This window comes from Pelophylax lessonae, assembly GCF_965119305.1.
Source record: "Pelophylax lessonae genome assembly, chromosome: 1".
Taxonomy (NCBI): Eukaryota; Metazoa; Chordata; class Amphibia; order Anura; family Ranidae; genus Pelophylax; species Pelophylax lessonae.
The window spans coordinates 88447235-88474082 of record NC_138768.1 but is presented as its reverse complement, the minus strand read 5'-3'; the positions used below and the strand labels follow the sequence as shown (position 1 = coordinate 88474082).

General features: G+C 45.6%; 2 protein-coding genes across 2 annotated transcripts in view; one reads left to right on the top strand and one right to left on the bottom strand.

Annotated features, from left to right (window-relative positions):
- Positions 1–26848, top strand: part of HMGCS1 (3-hydroxy-3-methylglutaryl-CoA synthase 1) — a 367459-nt gene that overhangs the window by 71748 nt on the left and 268863 nt on the right. The window lies entirely within an intron of this gene.
- The window catches only part of LOC309543438 (complement component receptor 1-like protein), a gene marked incomplete at its 3' end in the record, with an annotated part of 147562 nt that overhangs the window by 2866 nt on the left and 117848 nt on the right, over positions 1–26848 (bottom strand). Inside the window, exons 5-6 of the mRNA XM_082242911.1 lie at positions 7581–7763; positions 467–704 (exon numbers count right to left, since the gene is read on the bottom strand). Coding sequence (XP_082099037.1) covers positions 467–704; positions 7581–7763 — 421 coding nt within the window. The remainder of the gene's footprint in view (positions 1–466; positions 705–7580; positions 7764–26848) is intronic.

Sequence of the window (26848 nt, the reverse complement as noted above, 5' to 3'; positions counted from 1 at the left end):
ACTACCACTTTAAGGCTCCATTCACACGGGTTGGTTACTTGGGTTCCCTGTACAGGGCCATGTTTTGCCAGCACAGGGATGCAGAGGTGTCACGCATCTGCAAGATGGCAGTCCCATTGATATTGGTTGGGACACATGGCTGCAAAAACACAACCACTGTGTCTCAATGTGACAACCGTGCAGGTGCATGGCCCCAAATGTGCACGGCCCCAAGATCTTGCTACAGACCTTGCTAATGTATAGTGACCTGAAAACTATTTCAAGGGTTCCTTTCGGGTAACAAGGTTGAGAAAGGTGGTCTACACAAACAATATACCATGTTATAAACACATTGTCAATAACAAAGTTATGCAGTACTGTATTTGCTTTCTACAGTCTTGGGGCTTCTTTGACCTTGAGCGTAACATATCATAATACAGTTTATTATCCATACATAACATCAAAAATAAAAATGGTATGAACTTACTTCTCACAGGTTGGTAGTTTTGGTGACCATAAATAATAAAAGCCACCAAACAAATACCATCCTTCTTCTCTAGTGCATGTGCTCTGGCTACTTCCTTGAAGTCTGTAGCCACTTTCACACGTGATTGTAATTACATCTGATTCAGAGAATCCATGACCATCAATTTCAGGATCATATTGCAAGCCATTTTTCTGAGTTATACGTCCATTGGCAATTTTTGGTGAACTGCAGCCTTTTTCTAAAAAAAAAAAAAAAAAAAAGGAAAGAAAATTTTATATATGTAAACCCTAAAAGTTACCTTCTCTTACTTGCTTCCATTTGCTCTGTTAACCACTTGGCCTCTGGAAGATGTACCCCCCTTCATGACCGGGCCATCTTTTGCTATACACCACTGCGTTACTTTAACTGAAAATTGTGCAGTCATGCAATGTTGTCCATAACTTAAATTTATGTAATTTTTGTCCTCCACAAATAGAGCTTTCTTTTGATGGTATTTGAACACCACTGAGGTTTTTTTTTTTTTTTTTTTTTTTGTACTATAAACAAAAAAAACTATATTTTTTTACTTTTTGCCAATAGACATATCCAATAAAAACATTGAAAAAAAATCTAATTTCTTCATGAATTTAGGTCAATAGGTATTCTTCTACATATTTTTGGTGACACCAATACAGTGATCAATGCTAAAAAATATGCACTGTCACGTACTAATGACACTGGCTGGGAGGGGATTAAACATTTAGGCCCCTTTCACACACGCTGTCCGTTTGTCCATTTTTCATCCATCCGTTGACGGATGAAAAACGGACATCAATGCATCTCTATGTAAAAACAGATGAAAGACGGATAACAACTGACGAAAAACGGATAACAACTGACGAAAAACGGATGACAACTGACGTTGTGTGAAAGGGGCCTTAGGGTGATCAAAGGGATAAATGTGCGCCCAGTTTTAAGGTGTACCGTGTGATGTTTTTACTAAGGGATGTGATGGATTTTGTTCCCTGCTTAAGGGGGTGCTTTAAAAAATGTTTATTTTTTTTAATTTAATTTTTAATTTTTTTTAATGCTATAACTTTACCCTTTTAATCAACTTTATTGCTATTACAAAGGATGAACAACATCTCTTGTAATAGCATGGGCCGTGACAGGTCCCCTTTATGGAAGGATCTGGGGTCTTTTAGAACCCAAATTTCTCCTCTGGCCTCCAATGCAGCCGATCAGACACAAATCGGCCTGATCAGCTGCTTCCCTGGCCGGTAACAGCCAGGTAAACAACGAACCAAAACATGAAGTGACTAAATCCTTATCGCTCCCTGTTTCAGACACCACACAGTGGGAGGAACAACATCCGTTCCTCTCACTGTGTGCCTGGAGATGGATGTCGCCGGTCGCATCCTTACAGGGCTCTCCGATCGCGCGGGAGAGTCCAGTAAAGGCCTCGGCAGAGGGAGGGTGACGGGACCCCTTCCGTCACTCATAAAAATAATGCAGCGATGGCGATAGTTGCAGCGATGACCGAGATATCATCCTTCCCATCAGAGGATGTTTATAAATGTACAGCGGGAAGTTGTTAAAGAATTAAACTCTCTAAATCAACATTGACTATTTTTAATCCTTATGCTGCAAGCATTAGCAAATAGATAGGAAGGTAAATCACAGGCATCACTAAATGGCCCTGCTATTTGGGAGCCCGCTCAGCCATCCTCACTGCTGTCATCCTAAACATGCTCCTCATGAATGGCCGGAGGCATGAGGCTGCTATCAGAGGCAGTACAGCTCTGGATGGAGGGCGGGACTTCAAGTTAACTAGCAGGTGATTGGTTGCTAGCAACCAATCACAAGCTGGTTACCTGGAAAAGTTGTGCAGATCCCTCCCTCCTTCCAGAGCTGTCATCCTTCTGATGTCAGCCTCATGCCTCTTGCCATCCATGCAGAGCTGTCCTGCTGCCAATGTCCACTTTAGAGTGCTGTGAGTAATGTGGAGGAAGCTGAGCCTGCTGTGAAGGGGGGCTGAGGACAGGAATCTGAAAATGGGGGAGCGGAGGACAGAAATGTAAAGGGGTACTGGGGATGAGGACAGGAATGTAAAGGGGTACTGGGGATGAGGACAGGAATGTAAAGGGGTGGTGGGGGGGGGGGTTGAGGACAGGAATGTAAAGGGGTACTGGGGATAAGGACAGGAATGTAAAGGGGTAGGGGGTGAGGACAGAGGTGTAAAGGGGTACTGGGGATAAGGACAGGAATGTAAAGGGGTAGGGGGGTGAGGACAGAGGTGTAAAAGGGTACTGGGGATGAGGACAGGAATGTAAAGGGGTAGGGGGGTGAGGACAGGAATGGAAAGGGGTACTGGGGGTGAGGTCAGGAATGTAAAGGGGTTAGGGGGTGAGGAGAGGAATGTAAAGGGGTAGGGGGGGTTAGAACAGGAATGTAAAGGGGTAGGGGGGATGAGGACAGGAATGTAAAGGGGTACTGGGGGTGAGGTCAGGAATGTAAAGGGGTACTGGGGATGAGGTCAGAAATGTAAAGGGGTAAGGGAGTGAGGACAGGAGTGTAAAGGGGTAGGGGGATAAGGACAGGAATGTAAAGGGGTAGGGGGATGAGGACAGAAATGTAAAGGGGCGGGGGGGGGGGTGAAGCCAGGAATGTGAAGGCGGAAGGGAGGTGATATAAAGGGGGCTAAGGACAGGAATGCAAAGGGGGGCTGAGGACAGAAGTGTGAAGAAGGAGGGGGCGTGATATAAAGGTAAAGGGGCATAAGCATAGGAATGTAAAGGGGGGAAGGGGGGGGTTGATGAAAAGGGATGTGAGGGGAGGGGGGGGGGTGATATGAAGGGGGGCTGAGGACAGTAATGTGAAGGAGGGGCTGTGATTTGCAGGGGGGACTGAGAACACTGTTGTAATGACAGGATTGGGATGTGAAGGATCTGAGGCTAGGTTTATAACATTGCTACCTGTGTTCTGCATGTAGGCAGCCCATTCATTTCAATGGACTGTCTTACATGCAGAAACATACAAAAAGTAGTCCCTGACCCTTTTAAAATGCGCTGCACCAAGCTTGTGTGACACTCACGAAAACGTGCAGCATTTGCCAATGCTTCGAGGTGCCATTAGGTATCAAACATACGATTCGGACCCCTGCCTAGGCCAAAATGATGTCTTAAATCCTATCCTATCTTAATCCTAGTCTTAATGCATATGTAGCACCCTACAGGTAGGTGCTAGGTAAATGTATAGTGAGCCTCGTCTACCTAACAGCAGGGCTGTGATTTATTTAGCTAGGGTGTCAGGGCTTCCAGATGTGCCTGCTGAGGGGAGAAGTATCTCCACTGGCTCCTGTGAGAGGCTTCTCATAGGGCAGTGTGGGAAGCCCAATCAGGGGACACATCCCAGCTTGTAACTACCCCAGAAGGCAGATTAGGCTGCTAAGGATTCTGGGAGTGGGTATAAGTTGGGGGGGAAGTGCGTGACAGGGTGTCTTTGGCGGGAGCAGAGTCCCAGGAAGGAGAGTGCGGATGTCTCTCCTGTCTGAGGAAAGCGGGTGTCTCGAAGTGTCGTCTGAGCACCCAAAGAAGGCTGAGTTGAGCTGAGGGGATCCGGTGTGTCGAGAGCCTGCGGAGAGAGAGAGGGGTCCAGTCCCAGGAAAGCCTACACAGGTCATGAGTACTGCGGATTTGCCCCCGGGGGTCTGCCTGAAGTTAGAGGGGACCACTCCGGAAGAGGTTCTGGGATCCAGTGTCAGCTAGCTGTAAAGGGGGAACCTAGGTTGAGGATCCTGAAGTTACAGAGGGGGTGCATAGTCAGTGGACCCTGAAGAGTTCAAGGTTAAAAGGCGGGGGAGAGTATTCAGTGACTTTTGCAGTTTAACAGTGTCAGAAGTTCTACAGTTCTCAGTCCTGGATCCTCTGGACTACAAGTCAAGGATTTAGTACTTTCATTGTTCTATTGAGTGTTTTCAGCGTCAAGGAAGCACCAACGGGCATTTTTCAGAAGCAAAGTCCCAAGTGTAATTAGTTGGAGCCTAAAGGAGTATCCCACTCATTCCCTTCTCTCATCACCTTAAAATACTATAAAAAAAAACCACAAACAAAGATGCCGGAGTTGTCACTGCTTCAGTTGTCACACCCAGGGTCGCAGCTCACATGGGCTGGAGGAGATACCGGTACTAATGGCAGACCCACATCAGGCCATAGGCCTGGAAACCTTGTTACATTTTGTTTACATTTTGTTACATGAGATGCATTATGTCCACCCTAACACTAAAATTGCTATATGTACAGGCATCCATGATCTAAAACTAACCTATCTAAGGGTCATTTCTGCCTGGCGGACTCTGTTTTGCTCAGCTGGGATTGATCCGCCAATTTAACCTCTTGTAGTGATGTTACTCATAGCCCATAGTGCTTTTATAGATGCAGTTTCTTTAGGATACAGCAGAAACCAACATGCACCCCTTTTAATAAAAAAAAAAAAAAATGCACGGGGAGATTGTAGGGGTCATTTGAGACCAGTCCCTATATTTGCGCAAAATGAAGTGTAAGTAGGCATATGGAGCTCAGACACCCCTCCCCTTGTTCAGCAAGGCGTCTTCCCTCTTAAAAGCTATTTTGTTAGCTAGGTTATTTTTTTTTTTTTTTTTTTTCCCCTTGGTTACAAGCTGACTTTAGTGGCACATTCATACCTATATGTATCTAGTGCAAGCATTTAGGCTGTTACATTCGGGGTGCAGCTAATTCTCCAGCCGATAGGTGGCAATACAGCACGCCGGCGATCGAACGGAGGCTGTTTACAGGCCCCCATGGCAACAGACAGAGGCGGTGTTCCGTGAGAATTACCTACCCGTGAGAAAAACCTACCCCTCGTCACTTCCGGTTCACGGGACTGTATGGAATGCAGCTGTTACATTAAAACAACTGTGCTGCAATACGAATCATCTCCGCTCCTGTGCCTGTCACTTCCCTGCTCTCGGCAAGTAAATATAAAAGCGGCGGCGGCTGTATGAAAAGATAAATCACGGAGACGCCAGCCGCTTTTATAGTTACTTGCCGAGAGCAGGGAAGTGACAGCCACAGGAGCGGAGATGATTCGTATTGCAACCCCGCTGTTTTATTTAACCGCCGCGTGGGTAGGTTTTTTCCACGGTACACCGTGCTATTTTCATACTAGTGCGCATGCGCACTAGTCTGCTCCTCTGTCGTCCCTTTAGGTATCCGGCCCTGTGAGCATGCGCACTGCTGCGCTGCTCAGCTGTTCCTGGCCGGAAGTGACGAGGGGTAGGTAATTCTCACGGGGTAGGTAATTCTCACGCTACAGCGGGCCTTACACTGCGTCTCATTCCCGGTCCCGGAAGTGACGTGATATGGGTCCCGGAGCGCAGAGTGGGTAGCGTGCGTCCCGGGACCCGGAAGTAACACATCATAGGAAAAATGCTGTCCAGAGAGCAGTAGTAAATGCTCTCACACGAGGGGCCAGAGTCATGCCAAATCGGCGACGCTCGAGCAGAGAAGACGGCGAAACATCAAGGAGATCCAAGCGGGGTATGTTTCAAATACACTGAATACAATAAAAATACACTTAAACCCATGAATCTGCCCACCAATAAGTACCCATTCCACCTAGAGCTCTTATATATATGGTCATGATAATAATAATTTCACCATATATAACAGTTTGCCAATTTGTTTTGATGGGTTTTTTTTTTTTTTCTGGTTTGCATGCATGCGTAAAGGGTTAATGTTCATCTAGGGCGGAGAGGGCTATTATTTGAGGCACTGGATGTTCCCGCCCTCTCCCTCTGGGTGGAGGGGGAGGGGGGCTTAACCTATGCAATTGAAGCCACTATATATATTTGTGATCTGCTACTGGTAAGACCAGCTCTTAAGGGGAAGGGGGCTTGACTCCCGAAACGCGTTAGCGGTCCTGACTTCAAGGACATGTTCCTGTTTATGCATGGTGGATTCTTGTAACACGCTTTTATTATCTTCATGACTGTGAGTATGCATTTGGCATTTTATTAAAATTATTAACAGTGACCACGGGTAATGCACTAGGTGTTTGCGCCTACTTTCTCTCTTTTTCTTATATACCCCTTTTAATAACTTCGGACCAGGCTCAAAGAGGTGGAAACAACTTCACTGTAAAATTGGCATAACAGTTGCAACAGAGTAAAACGTCCTTTCCATGACTAAACCTGTAGGTGGGGTGCAGCATGGTGCAGAGTCAATAATTCACACAAACAAGTGCAATAAACTTGTATTGAAGAAATGCAACAACAATTCATAACAAGCCCGAGAGAAAAACCACCCGCGTGGCCACACTCACAGTTCAGTAGAATGACAGGAGTAGTTTCCGGCTGGAATGACAGTGTCTGTCCAAAGGGGACTGAATGTGGCCTGGGCGTCTGGGTCTTCTGGAGAATGTCCAGAAGAGACGATTTGCCCCCTTGTCAGGAACCTCTCCCTAGCACTAACAGTGTCCCTCACAGACAGGGTAGCCCAGAACAGACTGCGAGAGAAAGTCATACTAATCACATGGTTGGTTGCTAGACGCTGGGCGGTGCCAGCAACCAACCACTGCTGGCCTGGCAGTCAGTGGCGAGCAGGAGCCGGGACCACCGCGGTGGGAGTACGGCACCGCTAAAAAAAAAGTCTGAGGTAGCAATATTTTCTAGGGGGGATGGTTGCCCCCCCCCCCCCCCCTGGATCCGCCCATGCTCTGAATGGACAGCATACCGAATATCCTGTCTATTCAGAGCACTGTTGCCACGATTGCGGCACCCGTGAGCATGCATGGCAGTGACGTCATCGCAGCTCATCCATCCAAACAGCCAGAGCCCGTGAACCCGGATTGATGACCGGGTAAAGATGGAAGCCCTGTCAGCGGTGACAGTGACCCACTTGGGGGCTTCATTTTAAGGTAAGTCTTTTACAATGTGCTAGGATGTGGTGCATACTAGCACATTGTGCCCTTGCAGGGGGAAGTTTTTATTTTTTTTTTAATTTGCAGCCTCTACTACTGCTTTGAGGAAAACTTGCATCATCTGGATCCTTCCTGGCACCCCCTAACTTGCTTAATTCACCTTTAGTCAACAAGCATTACAGTACATTACACTTACTTAGCTCACAGATTGGGAATTCACTCCACTGAAAATTTATTTGACACATCACCCGTCTTTCCCCTATTAGATTGTAGCCTGAATTACAAGCCACTGTTATTGAATCATACTCATAATATCCAGTAGTTTTCCTTCCTTGTTGTATTTTTCCATTGATTAATTTGGGCTCTGGACAGAATGCTCCTGTAAGAAATAGATAAAAATGCAAAAAAAATAAAAATAAAATTTGTCATACTGGTTTAAAAAAAAGTTCACAGAGTTCATAGATTTTGGAGGACTTCAGTATAAAATGTACAAGCAACTGCTACCGATTTGCCTTACAAGAGGAAAAAAATATTCCTAAACTCCAAGGTCAGTTGACTTAATTACCTAGTATTTAGTAATTATAGTTTGATATTATTAGTTGTAAGAAATGAATCCAGTCCTTTTAAATACCAATACTACCTTGTAAAATATTCTGCAGCTTAAAATCAAACTCATCAGTCTATTGAAGCCATTCTCAACCAGGGTTCCTCCAGAGGCTGGTAGGAGTTCCTTGAGCTGTGACTCGTTGACCTCCTGGTTCATGGTGCCTGCATAGTTTTGGCGCCAACGCCATTTTTGCAGGCCAGCAGCATGACGCCAACTATCTTTCTAGCTGTCTGTAGGGGTGGCATTCTGAACACCACTGTAAGGGTTGCATTATTCCCATTGACCACCAGTGTAAAGAGCAGTGTAAGGATCATTCTTCCCACAGACCACCAATGTAAGGAGCATTCATCCCACAGACCACCAATGTAGGAAGCATTCTTCCCATTTTTTCTTTATTAAAAGTCTTGCAATCAGTAAGCATAAAATCAATATACATAAATATATACATATTTACATGAAAAGGGAGAAAAATATATAGCAAATTCTGCTCTCAAACAAAGAATGACTTTAAAGCAAAAACAAAACTCACATCATGAATATGTCATACCGGGGAAAATAATCTTAGTAAGACTCACACCACTGCGCCAGACATCAATCCTGCGAGGTCAAGAAACAAACCCCCCCCCATTATGCATGCAGCCCAAAAAAAAGATATTAACAAACAAAAGCTAAGGGAGTATAAGAAATAGCATAGGAAAAGAGCTCCTCACCCAGAGATGGACAGTTCACCAAAGGCAGGTCTGATATTCCTCCACGCCCTTATCCAGACTGCTCGAGGCTCCCTGCCCTTCTCAAGACCCCAAATCTTCCCAACCTCACGCAGAATATCGTACACCACTACCTCACCACCTCGACAGGGAGGACTTTCATCCGCCGGGTAATCTGGCACCGTGCATTCCACATGAAGTAACGGACAACTATACTAACTAGAAAAAGCGTATCCAAATCAAAATCCCAGCAAGTCGGGAATGCCCTGTACACCCACTCCGCATAACTCATGCAATAGAGAAAGGGGATGCCTAGAGCCCTCCCCACCCTTTTACACCTCTATGTTAAAGGGACACTGGAACAAAAAGTGGTCCATAGACTCTACATTAGCAACACAATCCCAATCATCCACAGGATGATGCTTCAGGTTCCCTCTCACATAGAGCCTTCCATGGAAAGCGAGCCAGGCTTGATCCCTAAACTTTAGAGGGATTCTTCCCAAATTGGTTAAACGCAACCCCTCCCTCATTACGGAGCCTGGGCAATCCTTTAAGGCCAATGATACACTGGAAGCAGAGCCCAAAATCCTCTTCCCAGAAGCTTTCTGGGTAGGGACTTGATATCCTCCACTGTCACCTGCCACTGCTGAAGTATTTTCACACATGGGGCAACATAAGCCGGAAGCTTGCCATGTCGGACTTTCAGACTTTTTACTGGCCCGCCATCTTTCCAGCATCCTAGAAAAGGTCTAAACTAAGATTGAAAAATACCCACCCATCCCAGTGGGGTCTCTGCTAACATATTACCAAGACTGTACTTCCCTGCTAATTTCCTGCTGGGGCTCTGGGAAGGCATCTGGAAGTTCGAAGCTTTCACCCTCCTCGCCCATCCAGAAAACTTCACTCTTTTAATGGTTGACTTTAGAGCCAGAAGCCCCTGAATACTGCTCTATCACAGAGACCACCTCCTGCACCTCCATCCCAGAGATAATAACAGACACATTATCGACATAAGCCACGACCTTTAAATGCGGCACACCAGCAATGCCCAAAGTCACCCAGCACAATGATTCACCCTCTAACCTTCTTATGAAGGGGTCAATTGCGAAAGAGTATAGTAGGGAGCTCAAAGTTCACCCCTGGTGCACACCTCAAATGGCTGTCTAACCCAACCATTAACAAGTGGGAAGCTCCAAGCCCCTTTATATAATGTTTTCAGCCAATCTTTAAACCTCCCCTGCAGGCCGTATCTACCAAGTAGCAAATACAGGTACTCATGATTTACTCAATCAAAAGCCTTCACCTGATCCAATGCCAGCAAGTACTTTCTCCATCCAGCAGCCCTGCATCGCTCCAAAGCCTCCTGGAAAGCTAAAACTGCTGAAAAGGTAATTCTACCTTGAACCGAGCAGTGCTGATGATTGGACAACAAATCGCCTGCTACTGACGACAAGCGCCAAAAAATAATCTTCGCCAAGATCTATCAACATTGAGAAGACTGATGGGGCGCCAGTTCTTAATCATTGAGGGGTCTTTACCTTTTGACAGATGAATCACAGTGGATTGCCTCGTGGAGGGAGGGAGTGAACCCTCTTCTAGACAGCTGTTATAAACCTCCACTAAAAAGGGAGCCAGAATGGACTTAAAACACTTATACATTTCAGCTGTCAACCTATATGGCCCAGGTGATTTTTTGGTAGCCAGCAGCATCTCTATAGCACGAACTACCTCATCCGCTGAAATTGGTTCTGTCAAATCCATCAAAGGCAAAGCTTTCTATCCTGTCCCGACTAAGGTCCTTTCTTCCTAGAAGGTCTGCGTAATATGACCTGAAGACCTCCAGGACCCCTTATCTGGATTTCACCAGGGAACCCATACTATCCCTCAGGCCTATGACCACCTTAAATGCAATTCCTTGCTTACAATTCTGGTAAGGATCAGGCGAGTGATATTTCTTATAATCTCTCTTCAGAACTAAGGAGGCATGCCGGTCATATTGACACTTCCTAAGAATAAGCTTCACCTCAGAGATCTCCCCTGGATCTCCTCCATATGAGACAAGACAATCAAGCTTCCTCCAAAAATGCTGGTGTACATACCAAGCTGCTTCTTCTTACTTATGGACTTGAAAAGTCCAGTTGCCTTTTTTTCACAAGTTCCCACCACTCTGACTTACTGTTGCAAAAGTCAAGAATAGAAACCTGTGCCTGAAAAAAATCCTCAAAGGATTGTCTTACCTCTTCCAGGAGAGCCAAATTCAGTTTCCTGGTACCCCTTCCCCTGGGTGGAGTGTCTGAGGCATTCAGAGTCACAGACAGCATACAGTGGTCAGAGAACTTCACTGCCCTCAACTCAGGAGCCGAGAAAGTGGAGTTCTCCTTTTACTCCAAGCCCATAATGGGAAAAATAATTCAAGCGATAAAAATTAACTGTATAAATTGCATATATTAAGAGCCTTAACATTTGTACTATGAATTCACAGTTTCTAGAATTTTCTCTAACCAATTCTTCTTTAATCAAAGATCATTAAACATCAGGTATGTATGTATGTATATATGTATGTATTATATATGTCTGTGCTTACATCACAGTCCCCAGCATTTCCCTATAGGTCATGATTCCCTGAGTCCCTCCTTACATCAGAGTTCAGTGTCCCCCCTTATAAGAGTTCTTCTTTAAATCAGATTCCCCCCAGCATCTCCTCCTTACATCAGAGTCCACAGAATTCCTATTTACATTAGAGTCCCCCTCTTAAATCAAATTTTACAGAGCCCCCTTTACATCAGAGTCTCCAGTTTCCCCCTTACACTGTAAGAGGGAACTCTGAAGACTCTGATGTAGGAGGAGTTCTGGGAACCCTGATTTAGGGGGAATTTTGGGAACTCTGAAGTAAGGGGAGTTTCTGGGAACCCTGATTTAAGGGGAAATGCTGGGGACTCTGGTGTAATAGGGAACTCTGTGGTCACCAAAGCTCCCCCTTGTATCAGAGTTTCCAGAGCCCCCTTACACTTCCCTTCCTCAGTCTGAGACAGTCGAGGGCACAACAAGTCCCACTGCAGAAGGCTGCCATACCTGAGTCCCCACAGAGGGCACTGAAAATTCTAGTATAGTGCACTGCCATTCCTCCCTGAGGAATGGAAGCCTGCTATGCTTTGACTTGTACTGCTCTCTCTAGGGGACTGAGGAACTACTGCCTGCTATACTAAGACTTGTAGTGCCCTCTGTGAGGACTAAGGCATGGCAGCCTGCTATTCTGGAACTTGTAGTGCCCTCTGTGAGGAACTGAGGATTCCTAAGTCCTCCACATTCTAGGGCACTATAAGTCCCAGCATAGTGGGCTGTCATTCCTCAGTCCCTCACAGCTGGGGGGAAAAAAACAACACAGAGTTAAACATCTAAAGGACAACTCCAACCAAAACTACCAATAATGTACAGAGTCCATATGCTATATAATGTCACAGCCCCTCTACCCCTCACCTTTCACCTCGGATGCTGTCATTGTGTAGGGCAAAGTGCTCCAGCTCCACAATGTTTGGCTTTGATGTCAGATATGCAGGACTGGCTAAGCTCCGCTTTCTTCCCTGGCAACTGACTCTGGCGTCACGGGGGCCCTCTCCTTCTCCCCCAGCCACCCAGGGGCCCTCTCCTTCTCCCCCAGCCACCCAGGGGCCCTCTCCTTCTCCCCCAGCCACCCAGGGGCCCTCTCCTTCCCCCACCCCAGCCACCCAGGGGCCCTCACTTTCTCCCCCAGCCACCCAGGGGCTCTCACCTTCTCCCCCAGTCACCTAGGGGCCCTCACCTTCTCTCCCAGCCACCCAGGGGTCCTCACACTCTCCCCCAGCCACCCAGGGGCCATCTCCTTCTCCCCCAGCCACCCAGGGGCCATCTCCTTCTCCCCCAGCCACCCAGGGGCCATCTCCTTTTCCCCTAGCCACCCAGGGACCCTCCCCTTCTCCCTCAGCCACCCAGGGGCCCTTTTCTTCTCCCTCAGCCACACAGGGGCCCTTTCCTTCTCCCTCAGCCACACAGGGGCCCTCTCCTTCTCCCCCAGCCACACAGGGGCCCTTTCCTTCTCCCTCAGCCACACAGGGGCCCTCTCCTTCTCCCCCAGCCACACAGGGGCCCTCTCCTTCTCCCCCAGCCACCCAGGGGCCCTTACCTTCTCCCCCAGCCACACAGGGGCCCTCACCTTCTCCCCCAGCCACCCAGGGCCCCGCTCCCTCTCACCCAGCCACCCAGGGGCCCTCTCCCACAGCCACCCAGGGGCTCTATCTTTCTCCTCCAGCCACCCAGGGGCCCTCTCCTTCTCCCCCAGCCACCCAGGGGCCATCTCCTTTTCCCCTAGCCACCCAGGGACCCTCTCCCTCTCCCCCAGCCACCCAGGGGCCCTCTCCCCCAGCCACCCAGGGGCTCTATCCTTCTCCTCCAACCATCCAGGGGCCCTCTCCTTCTCCCCCAGCCACCAAGGGGCCATCTCCTTCTCTTCCTGCCACCCTCTCCTCTCCCAGCCTCCCAGGGCCTTCTTCTTCTCCTCCTCCTCCACCAACCATTCTAAGACTTTTCCAACTTCCCTGGGGCTCCTCACCCACTTTGCGTAGTAGACACCGCAAATCTATGACCAGCCTGCAGAGTGACAAGTCGGGGCCTGTTACCTTTATGTTCCCGAGCCAGGGCAGAGCTCTCCTCCCAGAGCAACAACGGATGATAGCAGAGTGAGCTGACCGGGCAGTCACTTCTTACTGATGCAGGTACACGCCCACCGATTCCTCCACATCTTAGGATTACATGATCAGACGGCCAATCCCCAGGCAGAGAAGGCAGGGTAAGTGTCAGCGGACAACAGACACCTGGCAGCCGCAGTGAAGGGACTGCAGCATCCTGCTGCAACTTTTATATCCAAGGATTTAAAGCAATCTTTTACTTGGGAGATTTCCCTGACTGCGCCCTTCTAAATGTTGTCGCTCTGCCACTGGCCGAGAGGCCCCTGTAGGTGCGAGGCCTTAGGCAACCACCTAATTTGCCTAATTAGAGAGCCGCATATGTATCTATCCTACTCTGAAATGTGAATCCTGTGCTGCCAGGGTAGTGCTTAATGTGCACATTTTTCCAGGCCTGCTTGTCTAACCATATAAGAAAAACGCTATCGTAACCCAGCCTGTCTATGGAGCCTCTCCTGTCTTCAGGCCTAATTATGGTGTTAAAGTTACCTCCAAAGAAAACCTGCTGGGATGTAAAAAGGAAGGGCTTGATCTTTGTGAGGGGGCATTTCCTGTCCCATTTTGACTGTGGTCCATAGATATTGATCAGGCGCAGGTCCTGCCCCCTAACAGAGACATCTAAGACCATGCATCTCCCCATTTCTACCTCAATTACCCGCTGGTACGTTACTGTATCAGTTTAAAAAGTACCGCAACTCCGCTGCAAGGCTCGGCCGCAAGAGACCAAAAGGAGGGACCGCATCTCCACTCCCTTTTTGCTAGATGGACATCGGCCAAAGTATTGAGCCAGGTCTCTTGCAAAAATAAAATCTCAGCATCAAACTCACTGAGCAAAAATAAGGCAATATCACAAGCTCTTGCAGATTTCATGCTGGCGACATTAATGGTCACCACCTTTATCAGAGCGGGAACTGTCATCAGGATGATTGTGGTAGTCGTTTCTTAACCTCTACCACACTCTCATCACCCGAAACAGCTCTCTTTATACTATGTGACTCCCCCTCATCCATAGATGATAAAGAAATAGATAAATATGATACCAACTCCCAGTGGCGTACCAATAGGGGGGGCGGGGGGGCGGTCCGCCCCGGGTGCCACACATTAGGGGGGTGTCAGCGAGCACCAGGGTGACACCCGGGGCCGGCCGCCGGAGGAGAAACTGTATAGCAGAGAAAGGGAGAGAGACTCACTTCGCTCACGAGCCCTGCATACACTGCGGGAAATGCCGGAGTTAAGTGTGCTAGATAATGAGAAGGTGATTGGTTGCTTGGACCGCCTAGCAACCAATCACGGCTCATTAACTACTAAGCACATTTAACTTCGGCATTTCCCGCTGACCGCTGTGTATGCAGGGCTCGTGAGCCTCTCTCCCATTCTCTTTGAACAGTTCCTCCCTCTCTGCTCTCCTCCTCTGCTCCTCATAAGGTAAGAGAGGGGGGGGGCGAAATTGTATTTTAAAGTTGTTATATTGGGAGGGGAGGGGGGTCTCCATTGTAAGGGGGTTGTCTACATTGTAAAGGGGTTCTATGGGGGGGGGGTGTCTGCATTATAGAGGGGTTTTATTGGGGGGGGGTGTCTGCATTATAGAGGGGTTTTATTGGGGGGCGTGTCTGCATTATAGAGGGGTTTTATTGGGGGGGGGGGTGTCTGCATTATAGAGGGGTTTTATTGCTGGGGTCTGCATTGTAGAGGGGTTTTATTGGGGGGGGGGTGTCTGCATTATAAAGGGGTTCTATTGGGGGGTGTCTGCATTGTAGAGGGGTTTTATTGGGGGGGTCTGCATTGTAGAGGGGTTTTATGGGGGGGGGTCTTCATTGTAAAGGAGTTTTATTGGAGGGGGGGTTGTCTACATTGTAAATGGGTTCTATGGGGGGGTCTTCATTATAGAGGGGTTTTATTGGGGGGGGGGTTGTCTACATTGTAAAGGGGTTCTATTGGGGGGGGGGTGTCTGCATTATAAAGGGGTTCTATTGGGGGGTGTTTGCATTGTAGAGGGGTTTTATTGGGGGGGGGGGTCTGCATTGTAGAGGGGTTTTATGGGGGGGGGGTCTTCATTGTAAAGGAGTTTTATTGGAGGGGGGGTTGTCTACATTGTAAAGGGGTTCTATGGGGGGGGGGGGTCTTCATTATAGAGGGGTTTTATTGGGGGGGGAGTTGTCTACATTGTAAAGGGGTTCTATTGGGGGGGGGGTGTCTGCATTATAAAGGGGTTCTATTGGGGGGTGTCTGCATTGTAGAGGGGCTTTATTGGGGCGGGGGTTGTCTGCATTGTAAAGGGGTTCTATTGGGGGGGGTCTGCATTTTAGAGGGGTTCTATGGGGGGGGGGTTGTATTGTAAAGGGTTCTATTGGGGGGGGTTTGTATTGTAAAGGGGTACTATTGGGGGGGTTGTATTGTAAAGGGGTTCTATTGGGGGGGGTCTGCATTGTAAAGGGGTTCTATAGGGGGTTTGCATTGTAGAGGGGTTCTATTGGGGGGGGTTGCATTGTAAAGGGGTTCTATTGGGGGGGTCTGCATTGTAAAGGGGTCCAGGGGTACGGGGGCTGTGTAATGTAAAGGGGTCCAGGGGTACGGGGGCTGTGTAATGTAAAGGGGGTCTTCCTACATTTTACTTGCAGTTATTACTGCAGTCCTATAGATTTTTTTTTTTCTGCACTTTCTGAAAGCACACCAAAAGTCTTGCATGCTGCATCTTTGGCACGCTTTCAGAAAACAGGAAAAACATTTTGGGGGGAGTGACACCATGGTTTACTGTACCAGGTGACACCAACCCTAGTGACACCACTGGCAGTATCACACAGTAAGTATGCCACTGCCAGTTACATGTATTTGTCTGGCGCCTCAGGTCAATCAGCGCAGTTTTTGCAGAGGAGGAGGGGCCTGGTCGCCGGGTCAATGTGGGGTTAGTCGCCTTCACGCCGGGGGGGGGGGTGCCAGATATAGGATCCGCCCCGGGTGCCAAATGCTCTAGGTACGCCCCTGCCAACTCCTCCCCTTATAAAACAGAAAATGTGTTGCCAAGAGGAACTCCTCCTGGGTCTGACTGTAAGGAGGAAATAACTGCTTTACTGGTCTTCCTATTTTTCTTCCTCCTTATCCTCTCCCATCCCTAATCATCTGAATCCTTCACAACAGAGGGTGAGACATGGGACATGGATACCCCTCCATCAACTCCATCGACCCCACCACCATCCAGCACCCCTGCACTCTCTTGGCCACGTTTGTGGTGTCGAGGCACAGGGACTAGAGGTGGAGTAGGCCGAGAGGGAAGATCCATTAAACCCGCCCCCCCAGCAGCTTCCACTAGCCTGGAGGATATACGCACAGTAGATGTAGGAACAACAACAGGAGGAACAGACTCAGGGACAACATCACTAGGGGAAACAGAATCTGTCACAACAGACACAGGAGGGACAACAACAGTTTCCTCCCTAACTTCAGCTTCTTTATCAAGCCTCTGCAGTCTCCAAATCCTGGCAAGTTATGCAGTGCCTCTGGGCACTGGCTATATGGATGACCGAGCTGCTAGCACAAATTGCACCAAATCTTGGTGCATTCTCTGGCCAAATGGCCTAAATCCTGGCACAGTGAGGACTTTTTGAGGGTGCAGGACGATGCAAAATGGCCTTTATCACCACATTTATTACACACCTGACCTTGATAGAAAATTGTCAGCCTATCCCTTCCCAGAAAGGCTGAGCAGAGAAGGTGCTGAACTACATTGCCCAGCACCCTCAATTTTAGTGATACTGTCCAGGCCCCTGTCCATATCCCATGCTCATCAAGGACCTTCCGCAGAGGAGTGAGGACCTCACCATATCGGCGTAGCCATACTACTAAATCAGCCTCTGGTATGGATTCATTACGCACCAAGATTGTCACCGACTTTATCAAAGGCTGCCTTGAAATCACCTTTGGCACCAAACCACTCCATTGCTGAAGGCCCTTGCACCTCCTATACCTCTCCCAAAAGAGATCCAAACTCTCAGGTTTCACAAAAGACAAATCAAATTCATAACTTCCCACCGGGAAAATCAAAGCAAAAATATCACAAGCTTTAAACCCCATTTCCAAAACCGTGTGCCTTATATACACTAGGCAAATGTAAGTGATGGAAGGTAGTAGGGTATGTTGGCGCTGCCAGTAGTATAGGTGAATGGGAGAGATAATGGTCCTTATAAACACTAATTATGCCACAAACAATACTTGGTAAACACTTGACACTGATAAATAATTGGTGCTCAATAAATAAGTTAAAATTACATACATTAATTAGTGTGCACCATTGGTAAACTAAGAACAATGCCTTAAAGCAATAAATAAAGTGCAAATGATTCCTATGATAAAACGTGGTATATCTTAAATAAGTAGAAAATTAAAGTGACTGGTGTAATAAATAATTCAAACACTAGGTGGCAGTGCTAGTGTTAAATAAATAAATATAGATATCCAGGTGAAAATTTTAATAATTAAATATATAAGTGATAGATTGTGCCAAGTGATATGTTTCAATCACTAAAAAATTATTAATATATATATATATCTCTGAGAATTCCCCGGTGTAGTATAAATATGGATATCCAAGTGAAAAATAATATGATTAGAAGTGTATATATATATATATATAGTGGATTGTGCCAATTGAAATAGACAAATAATTTGGAATCACTAAAAAAATCTCATAGGGATTCCTGGTGCTAGTATAAATAATGTCTAGTGATGCAATAAGTAAATAAATTAGACTTTGAAAAGTAAACAGAAAAATATATATAGTCCGTAGTAAATATTTGGTGAAGAAAGTCCACAAAATATATTCAATATAGTAATCCTCAAAAAGTGCAGCAGTAGTGTGAAACAAAGTGCCAAAAAGTTTCTTAGAGGAAAGGAGTGAGTCCCAGTGATGGATTAAGGATGTGGGTGCTGGGTGAGGAAATTCCGTGCTCCCCTCTCAATACAGCCCGCACTCACCAGAGAGCGGCACCCCTACAGGGGTAACCAGCGTTGGATTATTGGGGTAAACCCTCGGTGGATCTCGGTGAAGCTCTCCAATCCTCCTGGGGTTGATCTCACTTCCTCCCTCCAATAGTTTGGGTAAGCAAGCGGTACGTAATAAAGGGTATCAAAAGGCAGCTCTCCAAAGTGTTGGAAACGGTTTCCGATGGTATATAAATAAAAAACACTAATATAGTGATGTACCGTTTAAAAATTCAGTTTATTATCCAATATTAAGAAGTACTCACATTTAAAATCATGTCACAGCATCCGTAGGTGAGTAGGGACCGCGAACCCCTCGTTTAGCGGTGCTTCCGGGACGCCGTCCGCCTCACCAGCCGGATGTGCGTCTCACAGGGCGGAACTGACGTGCCTACGCTCTACGCGTTTCGTCATCAAGCTTGCTTACCCAAACTATTGGAGGGAGGAAGTGAGATCAACCCCAGGAGTTTCACACTACTGCTGCACTTTTTGAGGATTACTATATTGAATATATTTTGTGGACTTTCTTCACCAAATATTTACTACGGACTATATATATTTTTCTGTTTACTTTTTAAAGTCTAATTTATTTACTTATTGCATCACTAGACATTATTTATACTAGCACCAGGAATCCCTATGAGATTTTTTTAGTGATTCCAAATTATTTGTCTATTTCACTTGGCACAATCCACTATATATATATATACACTTCTAATCATATTATTTTTCACTTGGATATCCATATTTATACTACACCGGGGAATTCTCAGAGATATATATATATATTAATAATTTTTTAGTGATTGAAACATATCACTTGGCACAATCTATCACTTATATATTTAATTATTAAAATTTTCACCTGGATATCTATATTTATTTATTTAACCCTAGCACTGCCACCTAGTGTTTGAATTATTTATTACACCAGTCACTTTAATTTTCTACTTATTTAAGATATACCACGTTTTATCATAGGAATCATTTGCACTTTATTTATTGCTTTAAGGCATTGTTCTTAGTTTACCAATGGTGCACACTAATTAGTGTATGTAATTTTAACTTATTTATTGAGCACCAATTATTTATCAGTGTCAAGTGTTTACCAAGTATTGTTTGTGTCATAAATTAGTGTTTATAAGGACCATTATCTCTCCCATTCACCTATACTACTGGCAGCGCCAACATACCCTACTACCTTCCATCACTTACATTTGCCTAGTGTATATAAGGCACACTGTTCTCCCGCATATTTAGTATAAGAATTGGCAGCGCCAACATACCCTACCAATCTCTACTATCTTGATATAGTTTATACTATATTTTTGGGGTAGGCTGCAGCCAACCAACAATTAATTTATTTACATCCATTTGCGCGGAATTCTTTTTATACCATTTCCAAAACCAACTCCGCTCCCGTCCCCCTTACTGGTGGGGTTCTCTCCCCCTCCCACCTCAACTGAACCACATTTCTCCTCCTATACCCACTAACCAGCCCCCCACCAAACCTCCCTGAATTGTGACTATTAACAAAATTCCCACCACCCATCATGGTGCGACTCCCCAAAACTGAAGCTTAGCTTCCTATATTCATTGCAGCAGAAAATCCATCAGTTTGTTTTAAGCTATCTGACACAGACCTAGCAGATTCGGGATTGATCTGTACAACCGATGAATCCTTCCTCTGCTGAGCAGGAGAAATGTCATTTTTATTTTTCCCAGCAATATTAACCCCTTCACCACCACCCACAGCATTCATTGCTTTATCATTATTGTCATTTTTAATACTTGATGGGATATTTATTATTCTTGTTGTCTTCACAGCAGAATCCATATTTGCTGCTGAATTGGTAAGAACTCCAGCTGTCATCTTCTCTTCCACTGGGACAGGGCTTTCAGCTGTGGAAATTGAATTCTGTTTTAACACAGCAACAGGTAAAACATTCCAGGAAACTTCCATGGCTGCTTCCACTCCAATTGCAGCACCATGCTGATCCCCTCCCCCACCAGCAATCAGCTGGTCAGTCAGCAATGGAAGACTGGGAGGCTCAGGTGAACGTGAAGCAGGCTCTTTGGAGCTGGCAGCCATTTTGCTTGCCGTGGGACTACTGGTCTCAGCAGGACCTTCAAAATCCATGCCTGGGGTATTAGATGCAGGTCCATCCACATTCCTCTGATGGTCTGGTGACTCCTCTATCAGGGGTTTTCCTTGCATGTCTGCATTGGGTTTGTTCACAGCAGAATCTCCAATAGGCAGCTGTATGCAGAGCTCCTTCTCACCTGGGACACCATCCACCACAGCAGGTGGGGCAGACATGTTGGAAGGCAGCATGGTGTACTGGGATTTCTCCACCAGTACTGGCTTTGCTGGTTTGTATCTCCTCTGCTCATCCTCAGGAACTTCTAATGGATCATCAGGAAAGGCAAACTTGTCTGCTCTCAGGGGTGACTCCATCTGCTGTTTGAAGGTCAGGGTTCCATGCTTACTCTCAACCCCCTGGCTGGTTGCCGCTGGCAATTCCCAGCCCTCACATGGGGGGAGAGGTGCAGAGGCAGATGGAGCCAGGTCATCCATTACCTGAGGCTGCTGATCCACAGAACCTGCTGATGTCTGGCTGGCAAATCGCCTCTCATTGTCAAACTTTTCTTTAAACACTCCACTTCTGTCTTTAAGTTTTTCCAATAATAAAGATGTTTTCTTTACCTTTTCTTCTAATTCCTGTAACTCGGGCATCATGGCCAAATGATTTTTACTCCAAGCCTGGCAGTACTTGGCTCTGAAAGATTTATGTTCAGCCTTCAAATCTTTATGGTTTTTTTTCAGCTCTTTCAATTGCTATAAAACAATCGATAATCTTTTGGCTGAAGACATCTGTGTCCTCACCAGGGCCTGGACCCACAGTCAGGTCCTCCACCTCCACCTCCTCCTCACTAGGCCCTGTGTTATCAGGGGTATCCCTCCCAGGGCTTCCCCCAGGATCAGGCATTGTTCCTGGGTTAAGCTAGCAGGCAAGGCCAAGGCTTGAAAAAGGTTGGTTCTCAGAGAGAGCTCCTTCACTGTGTCCTCCTCCTTCTCCCACTGACCACCAATGTAAGAAGCATTCTTCCCACTGACCATCAATGTAAGGTGCATTCTTCCCACTGTCCACCAACATAAGAAGCATTCTTCCCACAGACCTCTGAATTGATTTAACCACTTAAGCCCCGGAAGATTTTACCCCCATTCCGACCAGGGGGTATTTTGCGATTCGGCACTGCGTGAATTTAACGCACAATTGCGCGGTCGTGCGACGCTGTACCTAAACGAATTTGACGTCCTTTTTTTCCCACAAACAGAGCTTTCTTTTGGTGGTATTTGATCACCTGTGCGATTTTTTGATCACGCGCTATAAACAAAAAAAGAGCGTCAATTTTGCAAAAATAGCAATATTTTTCACATTTTTTTATATGAAATTCCCCCAAAAAAAAATGTAAAAATCAAAATTTTTAAAAATTTTCGGCCAATTTATTTTATGCTACCTATGTTTGGTAAAAAAAATCGCAAAAAGCGTATTTTGATTGGTTTGCGCAAAAGTTATCGCGTTTACTAACAAAGGGAAAGATTTTTGTCATTTTTGTTGTTTTTTTTTTTAACGCGTAATGGCGGCGATCTGCGATTTTTTTTGCGGTACTGCGACATTGCGGCGGACAGATCGGACCCTTGACTGACATTTTTGACACTTTTGGGGTTACCAGTGACATTTCTACAGTAATCAGTGCTATATATATGCACTGTTACTGTAAAAATACACTGGTAGTGAAGGGGTTAACTTTATTTGGAAGGGAGGGGCTGTGTGTGTCCCTAGGGGCGTGGTTTCTACTGTGATTGGCTGTGGCTCTAGCTGTAAAGACACTGATCAACGGATCTACATACCAGATCCGTTTTATCAGTGTCTTTGCAGCGAAGAGAATGACAGGCAGTTTGTTTACACAAGCTGCCTGACATTCTCCCTCTCCCCCGCCGATCGCCGAGTGACCGGCGGACATCGGGTCCGCTGGTCACACGCGCGGGGGGGTCCGTGACCACGCGGGAGCGGGAGCGCGCCCCGGGGGGCGCGCGCTCGCTCCCTAGACCCTCACAAGCAAGCAACGTAGCCCTACGTTAGTTTGCCTGTGAGGGGCTGACCGCCGACGTAGATAGTCGTGCGGCGGTCGGCAAGTGGTTAAGCAGGGGTTCCTCGAGACCTGAAAATTATTTTGAGAAAGGCTAGTCTACTGCTTGTCTTTTCACTGTCTGCTGCTAGGATGAATGAGATACAAGACTTATACGTGTTACTGAACTGCAGCAGATAAAATTAAGGTTTTCTTATGTGCCAGACAGGTCTGTGCTGTGTGGCAGAACAGTGTAAATCTCAGGACTGAATAGATAAATTTTCAAATCTTTTGGAACCTTTAGATGTATTTCATCTGTGTAATTAGCTCTTTGCCTTAAGCTCAGTTTAAACAAATCTTACTAAAAAAAGCCCCCCTCCTAAACAAATGTAAGGCCCCATTCACACTTGTGCAACTTAAAAATCATGTGATTTCCATTACGACTTTACTGTACGATTTGATGGGACTTTGATGCAATTTTGATGCAACTTTAGATGAGTCCGACTTGTGAAGAACTGAAAAATCTGTTAGGTTTCTTTATTTTCTAATGAATTCCATATTTTCAGAAAGATTGAAAATTTATGACCAATTCAAATTCTGTGTGAAGAATGCAGTAGCTGGTTGTTAAGGAGCGGGCCAGGAAGCTGCGTGACTCATCAGCTTGTCTGGGGTCCCCCCACAATCCATAGTGGGCCCTTGTGGTCTGGTGTGATTTTAAGGGGAACCCCACGCCAAAATAAAAAAAAATAGGGAGGCCCCCCCCCCAAAAAAAATCCATACCAGACCCATATCTGAGCATGCACCTCGGCAGGTTAGAAAGGGGAGGTGGACGAGTGAGCACCCCCCTCCTAAATTATACCAGGCCACATGCCCCCAACATGGGGTGGGTGCTTTGGGTCAGAGGGGCTCTGCCCCTCCGCACTTCAAAGCACCTTGTACCCTTGTTGATGGGGACAAGGGCCTCTTCCCCACAATCCTGGGTGGTGGCTGTGGGGATCTGCGACCGGAGAGATTTTTGAAATCTGGAAGCCCCCCTATAACAAGGGGGCCCCCATATCTCCCTCCCCCCCCATGTGAAAGTGCCTACCCATTCACCAAAAAAGTGTTAAAGTGAGTAGACATAGTACACAGAATTTGAATCGGTCGATTCAATTAGAATTCTAATCATTCTGAAAAATTGGAATTCGTTTGAAAATGAAGAAACCGCTGGAGGAGGGCGGAGTCTGGTTATGGCGGGGTGAGACACACTAGGAACGATCTCTCTCCCTCTCTCCGAGATCCAAATGGAGTAACTGACTATCCCCTATAGACGAGCGGGCTAAGAGGGAAGCCATCGGGTAGACCTCTTGCCTCTACCCCCCCACTCTTGCACAGTAGCAGATCTATCCTTCGGAACAGGACTCACTCGAGTGTGAGTGAGAGCGTGGAGCGCCCCCCTCCCTCCTCCCGAGAGTCGAGTGGCAGCTGGAGGAGACATCACTGCCTGACACTGCCTGAGGCGGCGCGGCGGGGAAAGCTGAACCGAAGCCGTTGGGGGAAGATTGAGAGGACAAGGTATGTGGCTGTGATGACTTTGGCCGAAGCTGGCGAGCTGTGTGAGCTGACAGGGGGAAGCAGTTAACACACAGAATCATACCTTGTCCTGTGAACAGCTAAGGTATAGCTGAGAGATATAAAGAAAGAAAAAGAGACTCGGGAGGAGAAACGAGAGGGAAGGATTGGATGATATAAACATATATACCCATTAAACCACTCTGAAAAAAACTGAAAACGTTCAGAGGGCTTATCTTTGACTCTGTAGACCTGTGAGATAACCAGTAGATTACAGAGGATTGATGAGTAAAAAGTGAGAGTAATTCCAGAGATAAGGGGATGATTTAGGAGTGAATGGAAATATATTTCCTCCAAACATAAAACAACACAAGGAAGAAACATTTCTCTGCGGAATGTCAGTTGAGAAGAAACAGAAAATTAAACCTAACACCCGCTCTTCTGTGAGAACTTCAGGTGTTCCGCTGCTGAAATCAGCATTTAAACCTTCTGAGGAAATAAGTTATTTCTTTCCTGTTTTGAAAGAACAATCGCTAAGAGATAATTTAACCCAAATAGAATCTAATATGGCAACATCTCAAGTAGTGGATAAAAAAGGAAAGGAAAAGAACAATGTGACAACTGAAAGTATAACAGAGGAACAGCAAGAGTTACAAAAAGAACAGAGAGAAACCCAGTCAATAGAAACCCAAGTCATAAGCAGCAAGGATAAAAAAAAGAGGAAGAATCGGATATTAGAGCACTTCTTCAGGCACTCCCCACTAAGGCTGACTTGGAAAATATTGTGGGAAAACTGGAAACAAAATTCAGTAATGAGATCCAGAAAATAAGAGGTGTGCTGACAGACATAGAAACCAAAACAGATACTATTGTACAGAAATTAGAGGCAATTAATCAGAGAGTCAAAAACCTGGAGACAGAAAAGGAAACTTATTTAAATACCACATTGGCTCTGCAGTTACGACTGGAAGATATGGAAGACAGAAGTAGGAGAAATAATATAAGAATTCGAGGATTGCCAGAATCAGTAGAAAGAGATCAGCTACTGGAAGGAGTTAAATGTATTTTTCATAAAATCTTGGGAGACACACCTATTATACCCATAGAAATTGATAGAACCCATAGAGCCCCAGGACCGAGGCTGAAAGATCCTAAGAGACCACGAGATGTGATAACAAGGATCCACTTCTTTACTAAAAAGGAGGAAATCCTTAGGAAAGCTTGGACTCTGGGACAAATAGAATATGAAGGATCCAATATTAAAATATTTCCTGACATATCCAGACCTACATTGAATCGCAGATCCTTACTCCATCCAGTGTTAGAAAAAGCCAGACAATTAGGGTTTAAATACCGGTGGAATTACCCTATAACAGTTACATTCCACAAAGAGGGCTCCTCTTTCACACTGAAGGACTCAAAAGATCTCCCGATGCTGTTCAAATATTTAGGAACTCCCGAATTTCCCGTGCCAAACTGGCTAGAAGTATCCCCTATGGGGAAAAGACAGAAAGGAAGGGAAGATACAGGAGTTTTAAGAGAAGAAGGAACATGAGAAGAAAGGGAAAACAAATTTTTGGAAGATAAGAAAAGAAATATATAACCCCCTTTTTTCTTTTTTTTTTCCACTGATTAAGTGGTAATATATATATTTTTTGGATTGTTGAAAGTGACTTTATATTATTTTGGTTATTACAGTATGAATTAATAAGTTGGAGTGAAGAATTTCACAAGTAAAGGGGAAGGGTCTTCATCCCCCTCTCCCCTTTTTTTTTTTTTCCCCCTCACTGATTGGATGGTAATATATGTACTTTTGGATTGGTTGATAGTGACTTGATATTATTTTGGATATCACAGTATGTGTTAATAGTTAGAATGAAATTTCACAAGTAAAGGGGAAGGGTTCTCACTTAATTGAATTATATATCAGATTGTCACATTATGAAGGAATATGGTAGGGGGTAGAATCTCACAAATATAGGGAAAAGGTTTTTTCCCCTTAAAAGGTGGTGGGGGGGGGGGGATTTTTTATTTTTCTATAATAAATATATATTTTTTTATATATTTTTATTTTTTTTTTATTATTATTTTTTTTTATATATATATATATATATATATATATATATATATATATATATATATATATATATATATATATATAATTTTTTTTTTTTTTTTGCCACTGCATTGGTGGTGATTAATACTTTTATAGGAGGGGGTTAAAATCTAATTATACATTACTTCAAATATCACAATATGTTTTTTTTTTTTATTATTATATATTTATTTTTCTTTCCGTGGCTGTCTACCTCTCAGGAGGAAGAGAGGGTGACCGGGGAAAGAGGGAGAGTGGATCAGGAAAGTCATAAACTAGGAATAAGACACAGGGTGGCCTCTCTTGTTGAATAAAGGGGGAAGAAAGGAAGGGGAGAGGAAAGAAAATAAGAGAAAATGGACATGACCAAGTTGGGTCTATGGAGAGAGGGAGGGGATCCTCGCCCCGGGAAGGACTTGGGCTTCACCTCCAATAGGTTAATGCTCATTAAATTAGGGAGGGAATTGAGCGTATTATACATTAGTATAACTTAGATAGGAGGAAGATCCTCCTTTTTTAATTAGAGGGGAAGGGTTAGGGAAGAGCGGGAGGGAGAGGTAGGGTTTTTTTTTTTTCTGGGGTTTTTTTTTTTTTTTTCTTTCTCAAATCCAATGGCAAACATAAAAATAGTATCATTTAATGTTAGGGGACTCAACACCCCCGAAAAAAGACATATGC